We start from the raw sequence: 23,811 nt of genomic DNA, 5'->3' as shown, positions 1-23,811 counted from the left end.
GTGGGCAACTGTCCGCGGGCTGCACATAGTCTGACACCACTGAGCGACTTAACACTTGAGTGGGTTAAACAACAGGCCTTTATTTCTCATGGTTCTGGAGGCTGGAAGTCCAAGATCAGGGTGCAGATTGGATTCTTGGTGAGGACTCTCTGCCTGGCTTACAGATGGCAGACAGCTTTCTGACCTGAGTCTTTACAAGGTGGGGCTGGGGGAGACGCCAGTTCTGCTATCTCATCCTCCTATGAGGTCACCAGCCCCATCATGAGAGCCTTACCCCCATGACTTCATTTAGTCCTGATCATCTCACAAAGACCCCACCTCCGCATACTGTCATATTGGGGGTTGGGGCTTCAACATATGAATTTGGGGGGACACATTCCACCCATAACTGTCTGTGTGGCAGAGTCGATTGTCTACCTAACAGCCACTGCTGTCCCCTCTTTGCTGCTGGAATGCCATGTCCCCATTTTCCCAGGACCCTTTGTTGCTATGGTGATCACAGGACACAGCTCTGGCCAATGAGAGGGCTTCTGGGAGCGGCCTCCCTCCCAGATAAAGGGACCCCAGGGGGTGCCTTCCTAGTCTGCCTTTCCTCCTGGAGATGGCCAGGGCTGCTGAGCAGAACAGAGCAGTGAGAAGATCCCAGTGCCCCCAAGACACCACTGAGCTCTGAGGCAGCCTTGCACAGCCCACCACCACGTTCTTGTGAGAGGTAAAAACAAGCCCTGTGGCGCTGCTCCTTTTAGGCAGGTTTTATGTGTGGTCCAGGGCATCCTCACTGATGGAGTCACAGCGGAGAACCTTCCTCCTTTTGGAGTTGGGAGGAGGTACAGTCTTAGGAACACCTTATCCCTGACACTGGCCTGGGCTTCCCACCCTCAAGGTGTACGTATCACAGTATGGATTGTGAGCCTGTCTCCTCCAGGCCTTTAGCTCTGGACATCAGGGACCACATCTCACTCTGCCAAGATCTTTAGGGGCTGACCCAAGGCTCGTACAAAGGAGTGGACACTCGTGGTCTGGCCTTGGCTTAATAATCCTATGTTGGTTTTGGTGTCCTCATCACAAGGCTGGCTATTTGTTGTTCACAGAAAGCCCACCGGGTAACCAGCAGAGGAGTAAGTGGGAAAACAGACTTTAATTAAAAGTACCTGGGCTTGCACACAGCTGCTCTCTGGGGTTTAGTTAGCGCCAGACAGTCCTCCAAAGACCCAGACAGAGACGTGCCCCAATCCTCATGCTAATTTGTCACTGTGGAAGGAGAAATCAAATCAAATATTACATTTGTATAATTATGAAACATATTAACCATCCAGAAAAGCACATAATTGTAACCATTGTTTCTCACATGAAGGTTTCTTCTTTAGAGTGAAAAATGAGGTTTTCCCAACTCTGTGCTGTATTTCACATGTGAAATAATTGAGTGATTGGAAGGCAGAGCATCTTGTTCTATGGACATAAACCTATTTGACCCACAATATGGCTGAAATATAGTGTATTTGAGATGAAAAGTTGTAAAAGTATAGCATAATTGTCATTTTACCACTAAGGAAGGAGACCCAGAGAAGCAATAAGTCAGGATTTAGGTTAGTGGACCTTTAATTTTCAGTTTTTTTCTGCTGTACCTCATGTTATTAGTAACTTATTAAGATAAAAGAGTGTTGAATCCCACCAGCCAGCAGCCCCCAGGAATGCACGTGTCACTGTAGAGATTCAGTTCATTTAGCAGCAGGGCGAGTGGAGCCCGGAAGAGCATTGGGATTCTGGGATTCTCTTGGAAAGGCAGAGTTGGATTTGCGCTTGTGCTGGGTGACTTGAAGGTGGGGTTAGAGAAATGGGGCCAGAGCTGGGTTGGATGTGGTAAGGAAGCAGGTCCATTTCAGTGATTGGGTATCTTAATTTTTATATAGGATGCAAGAGATTAAAGTGGGGTTAGAGTTGCCACTTGGTGAAGAATTAGCAGTCACAGGTTAGTGAGAAAAGTGGGATGGTCATTCATTTTTGTGGAGGTAGGCATGGGCTTGGTGTCTGGGTTCTATGCTGAAGTTTATGTCCTGATGGAATATTGGGGTCAGTTATTAGTAAGTCCTGTCTTTCCTTGTTCCATTGTTGGTAGGGCAGATTTTTACTTTTCCGGTAGTTGATTTGATTTGATCCTGGATAATGATGCTTGAGGGATGGTTGGCTTTAGTAGGAGAAGAATGAGATGGTGAGTGGAGAGTCCAAAGAAGGTGTCTGAAGTCACTGTGTCTGAACAGTCACTGTTCTTCAGTGTTGCAGTTGCTCAATGTTAATATCAGGTTTTTTTAAAAAGGCAAATGAGTTGTTTTCTCCTACCCTAAGAGGCATGGGTTTTGGTTTTTTTTTTTTTTTTGCCATGCTTTATATATGGGGGATCTTAGTTCCCCGACCAGGGATTGAACCCATGCCCCCCTGCATTCAGAGTCCCAACCACTGCACCCACCAGGGAAGTAACAAGAGGTGTTTTTGTTTGTTTTGTTGTTTTAATCATCACAGTGACTTTGTAGTCTTCTGGAATTTGGCGGGATTGTAGAAGCAGATGGAAATGTGGATACTTATAACTGAAGCATATATCATCTTCAAAGATGCCATCCAGTTATTGATGAAGAGCTAACGTTAATGGTGGTGGTAGTACTGGTGTCAGCCCCCCTGCCCACCAGATCCGTAGAAAATGAATTTAGAAAACTCAGTACAGTTCAGTATAGGAGTCAGAAGTGAGTGAGGTGGTGTAGTCCAGCCAAGTGAGGGCCGGGCAGACACGCACTTATGGTCCCGGCCTGGCCACCCTCTCTCTGAATCAGCCGAACTTCCGTCTCTCTGGGCCTCTGTCTCCTCCTCTTTGGTGCTGGGGAAGTTGAACAGATGGTCTTTGCTCTTAAGTTTCTCTGTTAAGTCCTTTTTGAAGATACTCTCATCTTTGGAAAATACTTCCATTTTATGAAATTATTGTTCGTCCCTGAAAGCAGGAATACTTGAGGGCTTTGAAAGCTAGTCCAGCAGGAAGTTTTTTTTTATTTTCCTGGTCTGTGTAGTTTCCTTCCTCTCAGCAGGGACCAGGCCTAAACCCACATCTTCCCAGGGCATCCCCTTTGTAGTCTCCTGAAATGAATGGCTGAGGTGTTAACACCTTAGAAAGTCACATCCAGTAAATGTGCCAAGGCAGGCGCCTTTATTCAGGAATTTTCAGTTTGGGGGTAAAGGCTGGTGGTATGTGTTTGCAAGTTTGAATTTTATGACTATAAAATAGCATTATATAAAAATTTAAGTATTATTATGCATGTAAATGTTGAATGCAGGAACCAAAATAGTAAAAGAAATTGATCAAAGTTGCCTAATTTCTAAGACAGTGGGCCAGGTGGCTTGTCCCGGGTGTTGACGGAATGGCCAGTGGCAGCTCCACTCTTGCTGGTGACAGGAAAGCTTTGCATGTTTAGTCCATATCATGCTCCGTGCTGCCACTCAAGGGCTTTGGGATTTCTGTTGATGGGGGCTGGTATTTAATGTGCACTTATATCAAAACGTCTTTTTAAAGACTCCAGAGATGTTGAGCAGATCTTCACCATGAGGTGAGTCACTGGTGGTGCCTGTGTTAGTGGTAATGCCCCCCGCCTCCCCGGCCCAGCCATAGCTTTGTAACAGAGGCACTGAAACTCTAGGAAGAGTGGGCGCATCGTGTTGTTGACTGAGGGAAAGGCGCTCAGGGCACTCTCACAGGTATAGAGTTACCCCAGAGAGGCCCTAGAGAAGAGTGGTGTGGAGTGTGGACTCCGGAGCGAGCTTTGCAGCCTTAGGAAATTTACCTAGCTTCTCTGGGCCTCAATCTCCCCATCTGTACAATGGGCACATTTTAGTATCTCCCTCAAAAGGTTGTTCTGGGCACTCCCCCTGGGCTTCTCAGGGCACATGCATGGAGTGAGTTCCTGGGCAATGCCAATCAGCTGGTCTTTGGACACTCTAAATACCTTTTGTTCACGCAGATGCACTTATTAGAAAATAAAGGACATACTATTTTGGAACCTGGTATTTTTCTCCCATTCGATCCATCATGAATATTTCCCCTTTCATTACTTATTCTAATAATATGGTTTTAAAGCTGCATTGTATTGCATTATTAGATATTTAAATGGGGTTTCTTTTTTCACTGTCATGAACCACACATAAAATATTCTTATACATATGTTTTGTGTACATGTCTGGTTATCTCCTCGGAGTAAATTCCTGGGAGTGGAATTACCAGATTCACGGATGTGTAAATGTTAAAGCCTCTTGTCACAGACTGCCCACAATTCTTCAGGCAGGAAGTAGCAAAATTTTATCTTCTTATGAATAGCCTGTGAGAGTAGATAGTGATTTTCTAAGTGTAAGGCAGTGAGGAGAAAAAACCGTCATTGACTGTATGAAATTCACATGTTTGGGCTTTGTTGGGAGTAGGCAGGAAGAAGATGGATTTATAGAGAAGGCAAAGATATGTCAAGAAAAGCTAAGAAGGAGCAAAAGGCTGAACTGTGGCTCGATTTCAGGGTAGTTTAGGATTCAGATGAATTAATTTAATTGTAGCGTAACGTATACTTGCTATAGGTGGTTTCATGCAAAGAGGAATAAACAGTGCTTCGTTTTTGTTGATCATATATGGTATATGTGTGGTTCTTGACTGGATTATCTAGGGGCTCCCTGGACTGGGGCTCTGATTTAATAAAGTCTAGTCCACACTTCTTCCTATGTGGACATCTCTAGCCCTGGACCAGGCCATTGAGACTCTCCTCGAGGGACTAGGAGTGAGGGTGGCTGCATCTGGAGTAACAGGGCATCAGGATCAGCAAGCCTAGATGTCAGACACTGGGAACAGGGACGAGGAGGAGTGGAAGGCACGGTGGGGCGTGCATGGAACGTAAGAGGGGTGCCCTCCCTGGGTCTGTCTGGCCCTGATGACGGGGCCAGAGTTTCGCAGCCTTGGGTCAGAAGCCCCTGTGGTGGGAGCACCAGATAAGCCGAACTCTTCTATGTTCTTAGAATATTAGAACCAAGAAGGGAGCTCAGGACCGTCTGGTCTAGCCTTCTCTCGTTACAGATAAGGAAGATAAATAATTTATTGTTTTCAATTAAACTTCACCTCTTAAGTTTTTAAAATCAGATAGTCAACCTTGAAACAGAGTTGGCTTTCTTTCCTTGTTCTGGGAGAGCGGAACTTTTGAGAATTGAAAGGTCTGAATGGTGGACGGGAAAGCAGATGGCACGAGTGACCATATTGCTCAGCCCTGAAACACCGAATAGATCTCACGTCAAACCTGCGCCTCCCCCTGTCACAGGGGCTTCCCGTCTGTCTGGCTTCAGAGTGGCACACATCTGCGTGGTCCCCAAAGGCTTCAAAGTAATTTTGTACTTAGGGGAGCTCTCCTCTTGTGCCAGCCCCATGTTTTTCTTGAATTTACACACCTAGTTTTCTTAGAGCAGTTCCTCAAAGATGGTCTTCTTCTTTTCCATTGAGTAAAGAAACACATGTGACAAATACTTCTTTTAAAAAACAACAGCTGCTCTGAACACAGACTGTGCCTTCTGCCACTGGGTGACACTATTAGACCACAGAACACTCTTCGAGAGTAAAATCAAGGGTCTTTGAACTTCAGATCTCATCAGGCTGCTTTACCTAGGAGAGAGAGAAACTCTGAACCACTTAATGGCCATCTATCAGATGTTATTTGATAAGTGTAATTTATCAGCCTACGGCAATTTTGAGGCCAGTGGGTTTAGGGTAATCAATTATTGAGGAAATCTGTTAATTGGACAGCATTTCAGTTGCTTAGAGGCTTGTGCAGATTGATGGGCTGCATATTAATGAGGTGCTAATTACTTCATGGGAATATTGGTGCAAGCCTGTGCACTCAGATTTATTTCCCACCAGACAATCTGAGTTATCTTTCTGGGGCAAAAGACACCTGGCTCATACATAGCAATTCATGTTACTGACTTTGAGTGAGGATTTTGGGGGTCATCTTATGCAAGAAGGAGCATCGTCTGCCGGGTTAGAAAAAAATGGGCATTTGGTTCCCTGGACTGATATGTACCAGGAGAACTAGGAACTTGTCTCTCACTCATTCTGAGCTTTTTCTTAAGATTTTTTTTTTTTTTTGACGTGGACCATTTTTAAAGTTTTTATTGAATGTGTGACAAGATAGCTTCTGTTTTGTGTTTTGGTTTTTTGGCTACAAGGCATGGGGGATCTTAGTGTCCCAAGGAGAGATTGAACCTGCTCCCTCTGCATTAGAAGGGGAAGTCTTAACCACGGGACCACCAGAGAAGTCCCCAAGCTTTGTCAAGATCAGATGAGGACACAGTTTGTTCAAAGCCTGAGATGTCCTCTCTCCCCCTCCCCCGTTTTCCGTCCCTCCTGTAGGTCTGAGCTCTGCACGTCACTTGTCAGTGAGTCAAATTGAGTTGAACAATACGCAGGAGGTATAGATAGCAGTGTTTCTGTAGATAAGAAATGAGGAAAAGTCAGGCGTTCCCTTTGTGACTTTAAAGTGAGAGGCTGTCATTGTCGTTTTCATAGCAGCAGCTATAGGCATCGCTGGAGAAAGGTTCACAGTGAGTGTCCTGTTGCGACAGAAAGGAGGAAAGCCGCAAGAGGAATCAGGAGAGGCTTCAGGAGATGAGCTGGCTGGTGTGGGTTCTTCATTCCTTTAGTATCTGGCCCCTGCATTCAGTGCAGTTCTTCCGGGTGCCCGTGGGGTGACTCCCAGCCTGGGAATGCAGGAGGGAATAAAGCTGGGTATGCCGCTGGCCCCCCTGATGCTTAGCTGTGGGCACGAGGAGCCAGCCAGTGGCCCCACCTTCCTGTTGGTTCTTCGTCATCAACTAAATCATGGTGGGGCTGCTTCCACTTTGGACTGCGTATGTGTGAGGCATTGTGCTGGGGGTGGGGAGGAGGGTGACTGAAATTGGTCAGGGGTCTTTTCCCCACTGAAGGGATGCACATCTCTCCTGCAGGAGGGACCACCTGGAGATGCAGGAAAAATTGACGGATGATAAGTGTCAGATTCATGGATGGAGGGAACACCAAGTAACGTGGTACTCCGCACTGCAGACGGGAGGGAGGCAGCCGGGGGGAGTGGCCGGGGGGAGAAATTAGTCACAGAACTGGAGGACTGAGGGTGTGGGGGCTGGGAAAGCGAGGCCGAGAGAAAGGTCTGGAGCTGAGGCCTGTTCCTGAGACCTCTCAGCACCGAGGGGTCAGGATGGAAGAGGACACGGGGCCATCGGGTGTGGGGAGAACCGGGAGAGAGGGTCATCCAGGCGGCTGGCTTTCAGGTTGAGAAGGAGATGGACAGCAGCTTTTGAATTCTCACAAGAGGCTGGGGAGAAAGTACCCCGAGAAGCCGGGGACCCCCTGCACATGGCCTGTGAGGTGAATGGGACGTTCTCTGCGATCTCTTTCTGTTAGGGATTCGCTGGTGGCTTTTTGTCCCTGGGGCCTTGAAGGTCGCAGCCCTTATGGACAGACCTGGGGGCCAGAGCACAGGACCTTGAATCTTAAGGAACATCTGCCCCCGCAGCTAGCAGTTGGGAAGGAAGAGGCTTGTTACCGCCCTTCCAGGTTGAAGTACATGTTGATTTGTACTCAGGCCCAGCTGGTTTCTTGGGGGAAGGCCCAAGTGCGTTGGCCTGGTTGAGGAGTTGCCTCCCTGCAGGAAGGAGGAGCGGCGCGGTGGACCCTGTGATACCCCCTGCAGCGCCGGTGCCCTCCTGCAGTGGTGGTGGGACCCCGCCCGGTGATCGCCTCCTGGGCGCCCTCTCTCCCTCTCTCAGGTGTGTGCTGACCCCCGTCACTCACTGCTCGCAGAATGAGGTAGTGCCGCCGTCCACCAGGGAGTTCCAGACTCTTCTCTGGAGGCAGACAGAGGGCATGTACAGAGTCTGTGTCTCAGCTGAGGTTCTAGGACTTGCTTAGGTATCGGAGAAAAAACATCACCTGGATGAGCTGCCTGCCCGGATGGTGTGGACGTCATCGTTGGTTTGGTGCCTGTGAGGGATTTTGTTCACTTCTTTCTCTTCCTCCCTCAACTGAGCAACTTAGTAAATTTTTATCAATTTTATATTAGTCTTCTACTTAGAGACATTTTTTTCCTCATACCCCCATTGTGTTTTTGTTTTTATTTTCTTTGTATATTTTGTCTTCACACTTCCCCAAGGTAGCTTGAATGGCCAACTTACTAGCAAAACGAGGCTATTCAAGAACTGCTTTTTTGATTTCCTTTTTTTAAACTTTTACTTAGGCTTTGAGCATGACCTCATTGGCGACATAGCAAACTCCTTTTTCTTGCAAAGCATTGGACTTTGGGGAGCTAGAAGGCAGAAGGAATTCAGTCACAGGGTTAATTTGCTGGTTTCTATGGAAAGCAACCCAAACTTGGATCTGTTGATGGTCAGCATCACCTGTTTTTTTTTTTTTTTTTTTTCTGATTAGACACCTGCAGTCTCTTGGGTACCCAGCTTCGGTATGAGCATTTTCTGAGGTCCTGACGTTGCAGGCGTGTATTTTCTGGTTACCGCTTGTATGTGTTTGAACTGTTCTGTGTTAGATTATTAATACACTGCTTGATTATAAACATGCAGGAGCAGTACACTTTACTTACAGAGCCAGTGGAGTAAAGTGCAGAAGAACGAAGTGCTGTGTTTTTTGGGGACATTTTTGTTTGTCCTCCACCCATCGCTTCTCTGTCCACCCCTTTCCCATGGGGTTTGACTGACATTATGCAAAAATACCTCTAAAAAGATCTTGCCTGTTTTCTGTTTTGACTTTTTTGTAGAGTTGTCCGCTGAGTCATTAGGTCAGGTTCCACCAGAGCTATGGGAGGCTAAGTACATTATGAACATTTGATGTGTGAACAGTTAGTCTTTATATTGGACTAGCTTCTGTTTTTATTTGTTGTTATTGTTCAGTCCTCAAGTGGTGTCCGACTCTTTGTGACCCCATGGACTGTAGCCCGACAGGCTCCTTTGTACTCCTCTATCTCCCAGTGTTTGCTCAAATTCATGTCCATTGAGTCAGTGATGCTATCTAACCATCTCATCCTCTGCCGCCTCCTCTATTTGCCTTCATCTTTCCCAGCATCAGTCTTTTTTTCCAGTGAGCCAGCTTTTCCCATCAAAGTATTGGAGTTTCAGCTTCAGTATAAGTCCTTGACTATTCAGGGTTGATTTCCTTTAGGGTTGACTGGTTTGATCTCCTTGCAGTCCAAGGGACTCTCAAGAGTCTTCTCCAACACAGTTCGAAATTATGTTTTTATCGATCCCTCATATTTATATTATTGCTCTGTATGCAGAATAGTTATTTATAACAGAAACCAGAGTGACATGGCAGTTCAGCTGTACAGATAAGAAAACCAAAGCCCAGAGACTGGTACGTAATCAGCATTTTCATGGTGTGGACTGGCTTGGGCTGTGGGCTCTTCTCTCTGCTTTGGCCGTGAAACAAAAGCCCGTCAGGGATTCTGTTTTCTCCCATAGACTCTGTCCCTCTCTTCCATCTAAGAACAAATTGGAAAAATGAGCAGAGGCCAATATGGGGTTCACCATTAAGCTTGGTCTAAACTAGTATACTTGTACTGTGTGGTCATCCATTTTTCAGTTTGATAGGACATTGATTCATGGAGAGTTAGATTAATGAATTAATTTGTTTTAGCTATTTAACCATCCAGTTTATTGAACATCTCCCACACGGTCCGGTGCCATGTGTAGTGAATGTTTTCCTTAAGTTTTACTCAGTGCTCACAAAAATTCTGCAGGTGTGGCTGTGAGAGCCTTGATTTACAGGTGAGGAAATCAAGACTCAGGTTAAGCCACATAATTGGTACTTGGCATAATAGGCTTCTAATTCAGGATGGGGGTGGTCTTCAACTGGCTGGTATTTATTACTTCTCATGACTCAGCAAGGTTTAAAATGGATGAAATAGCAAAACTGTAATAACAGCAGCAACTAAATGATCTCTAGGTTGTAATTTTAATAGCTTTTAATGTTTAATAGGGACTATATTTATTGAGGTATAATACACATACAGAGAAGAGCATAAGCCAAAAAAAAAAAAAAATGAACTGCTTGTTAACTTTTCAGAGTGAGTATGCCTGTGTAACTAGAACCGGAAGTCAGAACCTTACCAGCACCCCAGGAGCCCTGTATCTTCCAGTCCACTCACTCTGTGCTCCCATTATACTGACATCTGACATCAGAGGTGGTTTTGCTCGTATTGAACATCAGATTGATGGAATGATCCAAGATAGACACTTGTGTGTCTGGCTTCTTTTGCCAAACATTGTATTTCTGAGACTCAGTCAGGCTGTTGTCATTCTCCTTGCTCTTTGTTCTTCAACTGTATCCTCATGCCCCACAGTTTGCTTCTCCATCCAACTGTTAACGGACATTGGGGCTGCCTCTCATTCGGGGCTGTCATGAATAGCGCTACTCTGAACATCCTTATAAAAACATTTATGTGTTAGAAAGGAAATGTGTCTCTCTTGCCACCTTTCCCCACTTCAGTATGATTTTCTGCAAGGTGTTTTCTGGTTGGGATTATAAAGCTATGATGTTAGAAAGCTTCTAAAATCTTGTTGAGAAAATCATCCTGTTTAAAGTGAAACCCATTCTCTGCTCTCCTTCCTGCCCCCCTCCATTATCCCAGCGCAGAAGAGTGTGATGTTGAAAGGGGTGAAAGCACCCCTTTGGAATCAGACCCAAGTTCAAATGCTGGTCCTGTACTTTCCGAGCTGTGTAACCTGGGGCGGAATAACAGGGTTTCTGTTTACTGTGCTTAGTTGTTCGATCGTGTCCAACTCTTGTGACCCCACGGACTGTAGCCCGCCAGTCTCCTCTGTCCATGGGGATTCTCCGTGCAAGAATACCAGAGTAGGTTGCCATGCCCTTCTCCATGGGATCTTCCCAACCTAGGGATCAAACTTCCCACATTGCGGGTGGATTCTTTACCGACTGAGGCATCAGGGAAGCCCAAGAATACTGGTGTGGGTAGCCTATCCCTTCTCCAGGGGATCTTCCCGACCCAGGAATCGAACCGGGATCTCCTGCTTTGCAGGCAGTCTTTACCAGCTGCACTCCCAGGGAAGCCCTAGTTGTTATTTGTGGCCAGTGACAGCACTTGTCACAGGTGACATTTATGGAAGGCTTACTGTTTCCAGGCCCTGCGTTGGGTGTGCATTTCTCATTTATTCTTCATAATCATCTAAGAGGATCTGCCTTTCCTCCTCCTCTTCTTCTCTGTCTTCTCTCCCCTCCCCCTCCTTTCTTTTTCTTGTTCTTTTTAACTGGTGAGGAAACATAGCCTGAAATCACATTTACAGTAAATGAGAACTGGAATTTAGACCCATTTGGTGTGATCAGAGCCCACATCCTTGAAGCTGTCTGAGCTCAGAGGGAATTGGGAGACTTACAGGGAATAAAAACTCCTGCCTCACTGGGCCATCATGAGGCTTGCATGGGGAGATGCTTATGTAGAACATTGAGAGATGATGCATAGTTGACTCCAGAATGGATTCCTCTCGTGGCTTGTCTCTGATGCTTTTACTAACAGTGCTGAGGGTCCGGGTGAGGTGGCCCAGCTCCACCGGCCGTCATCCTGGAAGTGGACACCTTGTTATTTGTGGAGCCAGCGCCACCTACCGGTTGTCCCGTCTCACTTGGTCCAGCTTAGATCTTAAACATTGGCACATGTTCTGTCTTCCCAAGGTTTCTCTTGCCTTCTTTCCCATCTTCTAAATATAAAATGTGTGCCTTATTTTTTTTTATGTAAAATACATTTTTCAGGGATGAGAAAACGAGTTTGGTATTTTCCCAAGCGCGTCACTGTTTGGCAAGCGTGCAGCAGCGTCTCTGTGGCCAGTTTATTGTGGGTCTGAAATTCCAGCAGCGGTGGACCCGGCACAGTTGGAAAAGAAACATTTCTGAGCTCGTGTGGATTGTTCTGGCTCGGCGTCACTTGTCTGCCTTAGTTGAGTTTGTGGCCACGAAGGTCATCTGGGCACTTGCCTGATGCCTTTGGGTCCCAGATGGTGCCATGGTCTCCTGGTAACAAGACTGAATCTTCAGGTTGTTCCCAGGCTCAAGAGTTTTGTAAGTGAAGCCCTTGGCTGTTTGGGAGAAATTCCCATTTTAACTCTCTCTCTGCTGTCTCACGGCCTTTCTCCTCACAACCAGCCTCCCTTCTGGGAACTGTGGGTGCTGAGGGAGACTGCTGTGGCTCCAGGGACACTCCTTCCTCTTCTAGGTTGACCCGAGCTTGGACTTGGCTGGCCTGCAAACTTAAATGACTTGGGTTTTTCAGAGTATTGTGAGAGGGTTGCTAGAATCTGTTAGAGACAGCCTGGGAAACAAATGCTCTTAAAAACTTCCTGGGAATTACTTTCCAGAAGTTACAGCACTTCAAACATTTAATTGTTTAGCTTCGGTTGGTTCTAGTTCAGCTGTAACCTGCATGCACTGACAGGTTTCAGGTATTGTTTTTTAAAGGATTCATTTATGAGTGCTTCTAGATAGATTTTAAATACTGAGGTGAACATGGCACTTAGCATAATCTGTAAATTTTTATTTTTTTTCTCTCATAAGATTGTTTTATTTTATAACATAAATATAAATTTTATATGTACTGAAGTGAAGTGAAAGTCACTCAGTCATGTCTGACTGTTTGTGACCCCATGGACTATACAGTCCATGGAATTCTCCAGGCCAGAATACTGGAGTGGGTAGCTTTTCTCTTCTCCAGGAGATCTTCCCAACCCAGGGATCAAACCCAGGTCTCCTGCATTGCAGGTGGATTCTTTACCAGCTGAGCCACAAGGGAAGACCCCAAAATTTGGGTGACTTGTTTTATTTCAATACTCAGTTTATTGTGGTCTAGAACCAAACCTGCAATATCTCTGACGATTAAGTTTTAACTTCTGTCTTTGTGGGAATTCCCTGGTGGTCCAGTGACTAGGACTCTGAACTAATGAGTGTCTGGGTTCAGTCCCTAGTCAGGGAACTAAGATCCCACAAGTCCTGCAAAAAAAAAAATCTATCTATCTATCTATCTATATATCTGTGATGTAGAAATATGAAAATGAACTCCTGGAGCCAGGAACAGTCTAATGGGAAACCCAGATACAGTCAATGTTTATTCATCCAGTTGTGGAATTTTTCTGTGGGGATGGTTATTCACCTCTGAAAAGCAATCAACCCAAAATACCTGGGACTATCAGAGGCCTGGACCCAGGGTTAACCTTTGAAAAGGGAAAAAAAAAATGCAAAGAAGGACTCAAGAGGGCATCTATAGGGCTGGAATTCCCTTCTTTTTTCTGGGACAGTGGAATTTAGTAATGATTTTGCTCATTCACAAGAATCAAAGGAGCATTGGAAGTTCTATGTGGAATGTGAGGAGCTGATGTTCTAAAGCATTGTTTTTAAATAACTTGTTTGACATTTGTTCATGTTATTAGCCAGTGTTCATATTTTGTCTTGTTTGGTGAACCTATTTAATACACACTTTATGAGTTGCACACTTAAGATGTATAAGTATAATGTCTATTATAAGAAAAAATATAACTCTTCAACTATTATAGTAAGATTAATACTTTTTGCAATTAAAGATATTTTTGACATAAAAAAAAAAGAATCAAAGGTAGAATTCTCGTCAGGTTACATTTTTAGTGTGCAGTGTTAGTATGTGTCTAGAGTGCAAATCTGTGTTGTTATTCAACAGCTTAGAATCTTTTGCTGAATCCCCTCGACCTCAAAACAGCATCTGTTTCTCAGCATCAGCCCTGCCTCCTTGGTACACGCCCTGCACTGTAGCCGGAGCCATTCAGAACTCCATGTGCGTGTGATAGACTTTTCACACTTTGCAGAAGGGTCTTAGTGTTGGTAGCATGAATGGGTCTTGAACCATTGAAAGTTACCAGCGACTGTGGATTACATGAGGGGAGGAGGTGAGTCAACCTAGGGAGACTTCCCAGTGAGTTAGGGGATTGTAAAGAATGCTTTATTATCATTAAAACAAACAAACCAGCAAACAGCAAAGAGAATTAATGGGCTCCATCATTTAAAAGAAGAAAAAGCTTAAAAAACGGGAAAAAGTTAGCCAGAGAGAACAGGAAGGAAGCTTTCCCAACTCTAGTTGTGAAGAAGAGGAAGAGAAGGAAGATGTTTGTGCCTTCGTTTCAGTATCTGTGGGTCATTTAGTTTGAACTTTTATATGTGTTTGAAGCACTCGTATGCTTTAAAAGTCCTTGAGAAGTAGAGTTTTGTATACAGGGTTTCCCAGACCTCTGGGTAAAATATGAAATGTTGTTGGCTACATAGTTCGGCTAACAATAGCTTCCACTTATTGAATCTGGCATCATAGATGTGCCAGAAATTATTACATTTTATGACCACACTCATTTTGAGAACCGAGGGGCTTTGTCCAAGATCTCAAACCAGGTTTGCTTCTCCTCTACTGAGCTGACCCTCATTTTCCTTCACTGATTTGATAGTTTTTAAAAAATCCCTTTATGAATCAGTTACTGGTCCAGGGGTGTGTATCTGACAAGAGTGTCATCATGTTAATTTCTGGAAGAAGGTTTCATGTAGCAGTATTGATAACCATTTCAAAGTACCTTTACTTCCAGACATTTTTCTGTCTCCTCTTTCCTTCTGGGCTGTGGATTACTGGTTGCTCAGAGCCATTCAGGCTTTAAACCTTGTTGCTTGAGATTCCAAACAGCTCCGGGGCTCCCTCTCCTGGTGATTCTTCCTGGACTCTGTTCCTTCATTTAAGAATTAGTCTGACTCAGTGCAAGGTATCTGGTAACTATCTGCTCGCAATGCGGGAGACCTGGGTTCGATTCCTGGGTCGGGAAGATCCCTTGGAGAGGAGAATAGCAACTCACTGCAGTATTTTTGCCTGGAGAATTCCACAGACAGAGTCTGAGACTGGTGGGCAACCGTCCGGGGGGTTGCAGAGTCAGACACAACTGTGTGACTGAGCGTGCGTGCATAAAGGAATGGGGAGCAGTCCGTGGGTGCAGGGCCTCCATCATGTACAGTTTTTAGGGCCGCCCTCCTTCTCATCCATAACCTTTCCCAGACACCAGCATGGTCCACCCCTGGGGACCACAGGGTTCCCCTCAGCCTGGTTCAGTCACGCTTGAGGTCTGAACACTTGACTCAGGCTGGGGCCCCCTTTCCCATCTCCACTTGGATGAAGGACCAACCAGGGAGAGAGAAGAAGGAAGAAGTTTGTGCCTTCGTTTATGGGCAGATCTCCCTCAGCCACTGCCCACCCGTGGCCTGTCTGCCTCTGTCCAGCAGGAGACAGGCCAAGCCTATCTCACTCCTCTCAGCCAGTGGGAAGAGAGAGGCTTCCCAGACCCCCAGTCTTAAGAGAAAGTGGAGAAGAGTCCAAGCTAGAACTTGTTCCCTAGGGTCAGAACTGAAGTCCGTTCACTGTGTACACAGGAAGCGCAATCTCTCTTGGCACCAAGGCCCGAGACAATGTCTGTAGCCCGGCCCTGACCTCTAGGGACTGTGGGCAGTGGGCATCTCTGTGGGCCCCTGTCATGGGAATAGTGGGAGTGGAGGGCCGGGGGGTGGGGGAGCGAAGTGAGAGACCCCGGCAGTCACTTAGTAAGACCAGGAAGGAGCCGCCCGGGGTCTGGGCGCTCACTGCCTCAGCTGGTTGCCCTCAATCACCTGGGTGTCCAGGGGCGTCTCCAACCCCGCACGTCCCAGAGGGAGCTCCTGACCTCACTCCCGCCTGCTGTCCTCACGGCCTCCACCGCGGCAGCACTGTCCTCGTTCAGAGCCCTTGGAGGCACCCTCGACCTCTCTGTGCGTCTCGCTCCTGCTGTGCGGTTCTTCAGGAAGTCCCGAGGGCTGGAATGAAGTGACATCCGGCCTGCCGCACCCGCCTCTCACCTGGGTCCCCTGACAGCTGCCTCCTGGAGTCCTTCCTTGGCTGTGCTGGGCCTGTCCTACTCTCGGCAGCTAGAGTAATCATCCAGACACATGAGTCAGAGCTCGTCACTTCCTGCTCAGAGCCATGAATGGCTCTTTGCTGTCACTCAAGGCAAAGGCCCTGGCACTGGCCTTCAAGTCCCTGCATCGAATCCCACCCCTCTCTGGTGCCCCCACTGGTTCCCTTCCATCCCCACCTTCACTCACGTCTCTCCTTCCTCAGATGCATCAGGCGTGCTCCTGACTCCTCATTCCCCGAGTCTGGAACACTCTTCTCCCCAGGTCTACAGGCTCCCCTCCCCTGCTGACACCTTGACCTCAGGAGGCAGGAGTCTGGATTTGAGGTCGGGGAGATTATCCCTGGTTTAGGGCAGAGGGACCAATCCTTTTATGGCAGCTCATTGCCGTCTTGTCTACTGATTAACTAGGATGAAACTGCTGTTGGCTTTTAAACAAAATCAAGACTGCCTGAAGGCCTGTCTGGCACTTCTCCAGGCTCCACCAAGGAGTGCATGCTCCGAGGGGCCCATTCAAATAGTCAGGCTGCTGAGATGGGGTCGCTGACCTACTACGGGCCAGGTTCGTGAGTTTCCATTTGGGGGAGGCTGCAGACATACTTGTCTCTTAAAGATCAATGCACGTAGCATTTGAGGAATATTTGAGTTTAATCTGTTAGATGGTGGTGGTGGTGGTGGTTTAGTCGCTAAGTCGTGTCCGACTCTTGCGACCCCATGGACTGTAGCCTGCCAGGCTTCTCTGTCCATGGGATTCTCCAGGCAAGAATACTAGAGTGGGTTGCTATTTCCTTCTCCAGGGGATCTTCCCGACCCAGGAATCGAACCCGGGTCTCCTGCACTGCAGGCAGATTCTTCACCAATTGAGCTATGAGGGAAGCCCAATCTGTTAGATACGTGTGTATTATTGCTTGGCCATGCATTTGTACCTAAAATATACAAATGATGCAGCTACAGTTTTTCTGTTTTCATTGCTTTAATTTATTGTTTGTTTTTTTTCCTCTTTATTTCATTTTAATTTTCAAAAGATCTTTCTATTAAAAATAGGAAACATTGTAATTTGGTAGACAGAACATGAGTTTTAAGATCGGAGAGTGTTTTCTTTTTTTTCCAAGTTTGAGATTTACACTATTGGCAAAATCAGCCTAGGCAAGTTATTTTCACTTTTATTCCTCTGTTTATTGTCTGTGGAATAAAGATTCTAGTGCTTCTGTTCATAGGACTCTCACTGGTATCAGGTGTGATCACGTACCTGCAGGCGCTGTATCTAAAGTGTTGGGAAATTGTTGGCTGCTGTTGAAGAAAGTTCAGAGATTCAGGAAACATCACCGATGACTTTTGAGACCCAAGACTCCTACTTGTAGCTACCAGCATCTGGACCCGTTTTACTTATTTCTAAATTTTACTTGAGATTGCATTTTTATTCTTTTTGATTATACCCCCACTCCCCCACCCCATGCCAGAGTCCATGGAAGCACCTAGCCACGTCTCTCCTGCCTGCACCCCTGCCCCGTGTGCAAACACATACACACACACCCTCACTTGGGTGTTTGCTTGGGGCATTGATTTCATGGGCAGAAACAAAGATGGAGCCTGTCTTCTAGGAGCTTGTTCACAGAGGCTTTGTCCTCTTTCTATTTATTACAGATTTGATTAAGTTCACAATTTATTCAGCTTCTGCCATGTGCCAGACACTTGGCTGGACCCTCGGATTTAAAACTGGAGATGAAGTGGTTCTGGCTCTTTCACGGAACAGACAGACACATATGGTTACGGTGTGTGCGTGCGTGAGTGCTCAGTCGCGTCCGACTCTTCTGTGGCCCCACGGACTGTAGTCTGCCAGGCTCCCCTGTCCATTCTGCAGGCAAGAATGCTGGAGTGAGTTTGCCATTTCCTTCTCCAGGTGATCTTCCCAAATCAGGGACTAAACCCGTGTCTTCTGCTCTGGTAGGCGGGCCGCTGGGGAAGCCCTCCCATGTGTAAGGATGCTTCTTGTACCGGAAATACATCTGCATGGTGCGGGGCTCTGAGGATGCAGGGGAGGGGGACCAATCTCTTGACCCACCAGGAGAGGTGGGGACAGGTGGCGGTGCTGGGTATGAACGTGCTCAGATGGGATCCTCCTTCATGCCCTTGCCCTCTTCTCAGATCCCTGTTCCATCTGGGGGCATGGCTCTTGCCAGAGAATTAACACGCATGTACTCTGGACTTTCCAGGGAAGTCCCACTATCAGATGCTTTGCTGGAGTGAGGCCCCGCCTCTGACTTTTGGTTTGGAAAATTTAGTCATCCTGCAGGACAGGGAGGCATAAAATGACGTGTTGGTTATCTTGAAAGATTTATGTGTGTTGGGGAGAGGGAGCAGGGGTGGGTAAGTGCTGAGAGACATGCCCAGGGGTCTGCAGCAGTCGGATACCTGCCAGGTGGACCACAGGGGTTTCAGGCAGCACTCAGCCAGCCGTGTCCCCCCAGCTCTTGCCCCCATGTGTTTTCTCTTCCTTCTCACAAAATATGACACGTTTTCACACGGTGCTCGCTGTGTATGGAGGCTGCAGGGGACGAAGGAAGGAGACATGTGCCCCACTCGCCAGGGGCCTCTACACACACGCGCTTAAAATTGAACACAGGACCCAGGGTCGTCACGTGATGTGTTCCTTTCACCTACTGATGCAGAGTCCAAGCCCAGAAAGAAGCCGCTTTGGGCGGTCTGTGCCGTTCTCCAGGGAAGCAGCCTCTTCCCTTCTAGACAGCAAGTGTGGAGAGCTGGGCTCTGCTACCTGGTCCCCACCCCTGCCCCCGGCACTCCTGGCAGCTGCGGGGTGGGCTGTGTGTGCAGATGAAATCCTTGCCCCCAGGAGCAGCAGCTCTGGGCGGCCAGTGACTAGTCAGTCCACCTGAGGTTCGGAGGAAGCAGGGAAGGGCCGGGGTGGGCCTGCAGGTTTAAGCAGGGCAGTTAGGAGGTCAGGGCTCTCTGAGAAGGTGCCGTTTGAGGAAAGATGCGGAAGGCTGTGAACGGGATGGAGTCTCCAGGGTGCTCACAGGAGTGGGAAGGGAGACAGGGACCAGTAGCCTGGCAGGATAAGGAGGCTGATCTGCCCCTGGGGAGCTGCTGGTCTCTTATGCGGGCTCTGGGATCTGTACGTTTTTAGAACATCTTAATTTGGAGGCTGAAGGGAGCATGAAGGACCTGGGTCTGGTGCCCAGGTGCTCATCGTGGGTTCAGCGGGTATTTAGAAACGGTGGTGGGCAGGACCCGTGTGACCTGAAGCTCACGGTGAGCCTGTGGGGACCCGTGTCGCCTTGGGACTCCTGTGCTTTAGCTGTCTGCTCCCAGAACCAGGTGGTTCCTCCGGCTTCTCGTCGCCCCTGTGGCTAAGACGGAGCTTCAGAGGGTTTCCAGTGAAGTGGCGGAGACCCCTTGGAGGATGTGCTCGGCCATCCCAGGCCTCTGTTTGGGGCGGACAGACGTCTGAACCGACACCACAGTGACTCTCATCGTTCTGTTTCAGACAGCCCACTGGAGGATTCTGACCCCAAGGACACGTATCTCATCCCGAGAAACATCATGGCCGAGCCAGACTATATAGACGATGACAATCCCGAACTCATTAGGCCTCAGAAACTAGTCAATCCTGTCAAGACATCCCGGAACCATCAAGACCTTCACAGAGAACTTCTTATGAATCAGAAAAGGTATGATGGCTTTTTGAGCAAACTTTTCCTTAGAGGACTCTTGAGGTAACTAGATTTGGTTCTGACAATGTTTAAAGCTTCCTTATTCCTTCAAGCATCCTTGAGTCAGAGTATCCATGATGTAAACCCATCTATAGGCTCAGCTGCCGCCCCCAGAATCACTCGTAGTTCTGTGGTCCTGAGTCCCCTTCTCAGATGGACACACATTTTAGAATGTGGCTGGATTAAGGATAAAAGAGCATGTCCTACGTTGAAGAGAAGTACATTGTTTCTTAGATTTGTAAAAATCCTGAATTTTCCCCATATATTTGGGGAAATGTGAGAACCAGATACTGCCCATCTTAGCATTTGTAGAGTGACAGAGAGAAGTCTCTAGAACCACATCAGACTTAACAATAGATAAGGCCCCTCTTTCTTATGTTTTCATTTGTTTGTTTTTTTAGGGGACATTTTAAATGATCACAATCATTTTTATTATCACTATTTGTTTTTTGGAGAGGAGTAAAACATTGACCTTCTGTCTTCCTTGTAAACCATTTGTTAGTTCCATCTGTGTCATAATGCAATTTTGATTGTGGGGTTTGGTGTACTCTGCTTTTTAAATTTTTTAAAAATTTATTTTATTGAAATATAGTTAATTTGCAATGTTGTGTTACTTTCTGGTGGACAGCAAACTGATTCAGTTATACATGTAAATATATATTCTTTTCCATTATGGTTTACCACAGGACATTGAATATAGTTCTCTGTGCTGTATGGTAGGACTCTCTTGTCATCCATTCTGTATATAATAGTTTGCATCTGCTAATCCCAAACTCCCAATCCATCCCTCCCCTGTTCTCTGTGTTGGCAACGATGAGTCTGTTTTCTGTGTCTGTGAGCATGTTTCGTAGATAAGTTAATTTGTGTCGTATTTTGGATTCTACAAGTAAGTAATGTCATATGGCATCTGTCTTTCTCTTTCTGACTTTGCCTTGTATCATGGTCTCTAGGTCCATCCATTTTGTTGCACATGGCATTATATCATTCTTTTTTATGGCTAGTTCTCTGCTTTTTAAGTGATTCTAAGTAAGACCCCTGGACTAGGAGAGCTGAGGATGTAGAGTTGCTTCATTTATTAAGATACAAGTTGCTTTCTCTAAGATCTGTTAAGCGTTATTTAGAACTGTTTTCAGGTTTTCAGACTAAAATTGTCAATCTGAATTGTGAAACTGTGGATCACTCAACCACTCACTGTTTGCTCTGGCTTGGTGAAAAGGTAGCTACTGCTCACTGAACTGAAAGATGTGCAGAGAAAGCTAAGCACTGGGGTGATGTTTGGAAGGAAGGCTTAATTAAAAATAAAACCTTTTAAAAAGATATGAGGGGCTATTTTTACAGTAATTCTCTCTCTGAGTATATCTAGGCCAGAACTCCTAACTCCTGTCCCAGGAACTCTCTGTGATTACATCTCCCCCTCCAGAAGTGGAAATGTGTTTTACTTTCTGTTCCCAGCACAACAGTGTGCTGCTGGGTTAACCCTTATTCAACAGAATGTGAGTTTGATCCTTTTTGAGTAAGTGCTTAACTTCTACCTGTCTTCCATCACATAAAAGTTAAAACAACAACAAAACCAAATGGGTATCATCATGCCCAAAGTTAAACACAACTATGTAAGTTCCTCAGTAGGCCAGAGAATTTGGAAGCTGTCCCTGGGAAACCACATCTGCATTTTGCTGGGAAGATGGAAAGTTTAATATCCTCTAAAAGAGAGTAGCTAAATGGTTTTCTGAACAAAAAATTTTCTGACTGTCTTTATCTCTTGGATCTCAGTTTCCTTGTCTGTCAGATAGCACTAGGACACTTAGTTGATCTCTGAGAAACATTCTAGTTAAAACTGTTGTTGGTTTTTTGTTTTTTTCTATAGCATCTACAAAAAGCCTCCATGTCAGAAATAGAGGCAAAAGTAAACCAAAATTGGCAGCATAGTCGTTTGAATTAGAGGCTCTAGACTATTCTGCAGAAATGTATGTAGCCGCCTGGATTATACCCATATAGGCAGAACATTACCGGTTTGGTTTGTGCAGTGAATCTGTTGCCAGATTTCCTGGAGTAGGTACATCCTGGGAGGATGCAGCATCCTCCTGTTGGCCTTTCTCCTGTGCTTTTTCTCTCTTTGTTTGCACAGCTGACCCCTCAGCTGGGCCCAGCTCAGTTGCTTTTAGAGAGATTTTAGAGAATGGTGGTGTTCTCTTGAGCACCAAGGTGTAGAGAGCACGTGGGCTTTGAGGTCAGGGAGAAATGGTATGGATCCGGTTCAACATTTAACTTGTTGTTTGGTCGCTACGTCATGTCTGACTCTTTGTGACCCCCATGGACAGCTTGCCGGGCTCCTCTGTCCATGGGATTCTCCAAACAAGAATAGTAGCGTGGGTTGCCATTCCCTGCCCTAGGGGATCTTCCCAACCTTTTATGATTTTGGACAAGGTCCCCCTTCCTGAGATCTGTTTCTTCATCTATTAAGTAAGAGATAAAAATAATCTTTCTTATAAAGATGAAAATGAAGGAGAACATGTATAAACACCTACTAAAATACCTGACCTATGTAAGATGTGCTCAGTTAGCACCATCCATCTTTCCACTTGCCCTGCAGCAGCATCTGAAAAATCCCTATTGCTTGTTCCTGTTTTTCTCTGAAGAGTTCTGATCTGGTTGTAGAACTGTATTTAAAAAAATAAAAGTTTCAAAATTAAGTGAGTATATCTATCCTACTTCTTCAGGTTTTTTTCAAAGGTAAAATCTTAGTTTGGTAGAATCCTCTTATTAGAAATACAACCAGTTTTAGAGTAAAGACTTCTAAAGCTATAGGCCGCCAGTTTTCTCTGTCCATGGAATCTTCAGGCAAGAATACTGGAGTGGGTAGCCATTCCCTTCTCCAGGGGATCTTCCCAATCCTGGGATCGAACCTGGATCTCATGCATTGCAGGCAGATTCTTTACCATCTGAACCAGCAGGGAAGCCCCAATAGTATGCATATATTCAGTTAAAGAATTGTCATACTTGCTGACTAGTTTGTACCGTAATGAAATTCTGTTGACTTTTCTGCAACTTATAAAGGGCTTTCCCATATTTTATCCAATAATTTTTTCAGAAACCCAGTGTGTGTTGTTTTGGAATTGTCCTAATTTGATATGTGAATGAAGGGAAACTCTTCAGGGTACCAGGCTAAGGAGTCTTCTCAAGATGACATGGTAGCTTTTTGGAATTAAAAAGGGTTGAAATCAATATAGAATTATGTATGTCTTTAATTATATATATGTTTAAAGACAACTGTGAATCAAATTTAATAATAATATGAATGAGGGACTTCCCTGGTGTTCCAGTGGCAAAAACTCTTCACTCCCAATGTAGGGGTCCTGGGTTTGATCCCTGGTCAGGAAACTAGATCCTGTGTGCCCCAACTAAAGATCCTGCAAGCCCCAACAAAGATTGACGATCCCAAGTGGCACAACTAAGACTTGGAACAGCCCAATAAATAAATAAATAATTTAAAAAATAATATATAAATGAGAAGAAGGGGTAGGAATAGGAGAGGAAGACAGAACTGAGATCACAGAACAAGCTTTGTGGAACCTTTGCTCTTTGTGGCTGCATATTTGGCTCAAAGCTCTGTTGCAGTTCAAAGAGTTGTTGGAAGCACCTTCTAGAGATCAGAAGACAAAAGCAGAGAGCACATTCTCATAGGTGTTCTCACACCGCATTCCACACTCCTTCAAGTATGTCATTCTGTTCTGTTGCCAGTTTCTGGACCCAGCTAAGGTTCAGGTTAAAAGTCTTTAAAATTTTTTTGAAAAGATGTTTTTGATGTGGACTATTTTTAAAGTCTTAATTGAATTTGTTGCAATGTTGCTTCTGTTTTTTGTTTTTGTTTTTTTGCTTCTGTTTTATGTTTTGATTTTTTTCGCTGAGAGGCATGTGGGATCATAGCTCCCTGACCAGTGACTGAACCCGGACCCTCTGCATTGGAAGATGAAATCTTAACCACTGGGCTACCAAGGAAGTCCCTAAAAGTCTTTATATTTTGATCTGGTCATGCTACTTGGTCTGACCATTAAGACCTTGTGTTAGGGTT

The 23,811-nt window shown here is 45.8% G+C and overlaps 1 protein-coding gene across 1 annotated transcript in view; it reads left to right on the top strand.

Moving 5' to 3' along the window:
- FAM107B (family with sequence similarity 107 member B) overlaps positions 1–23,811 on the top strand; it is a 73,794-nt gene that overhangs the window by 39,084 nt on the left and 10,899 nt on the right. Inside the window, exon 2 of the mRNA XM_020881332.2 lies at positions 19,517–19,700. Within this exon, the coding sequence (XP_020736991.1) occupies positions 19,573–19,700 (128 nt within the window). The 5' untranslated portion in view covers positions 19,517–19,572. The remainder of the gene's footprint in view (positions 1–19,516; positions 19,701–23,811) is intronic.

Source organism: Odocoileus virginianus, chromosome 9, assembly GCF_023699985.2.
Source record: "Odocoileus virginianus isolate 20LAN1187 ecotype Illinois chromosome 9, Ovbor_1.2, whole genome shotgun sequence".
Classification (NCBI taxonomy): domain Eukaryota; kingdom Metazoa; phylum Chordata; class Mammalia; order Artiodactyla; family Cervidae; genus Odocoileus; species Odocoileus virginianus.
Note: the sequence above shows the minus strand (reverse complement) of the source record. Positions and strands in the feature narration are given on the sequence as shown.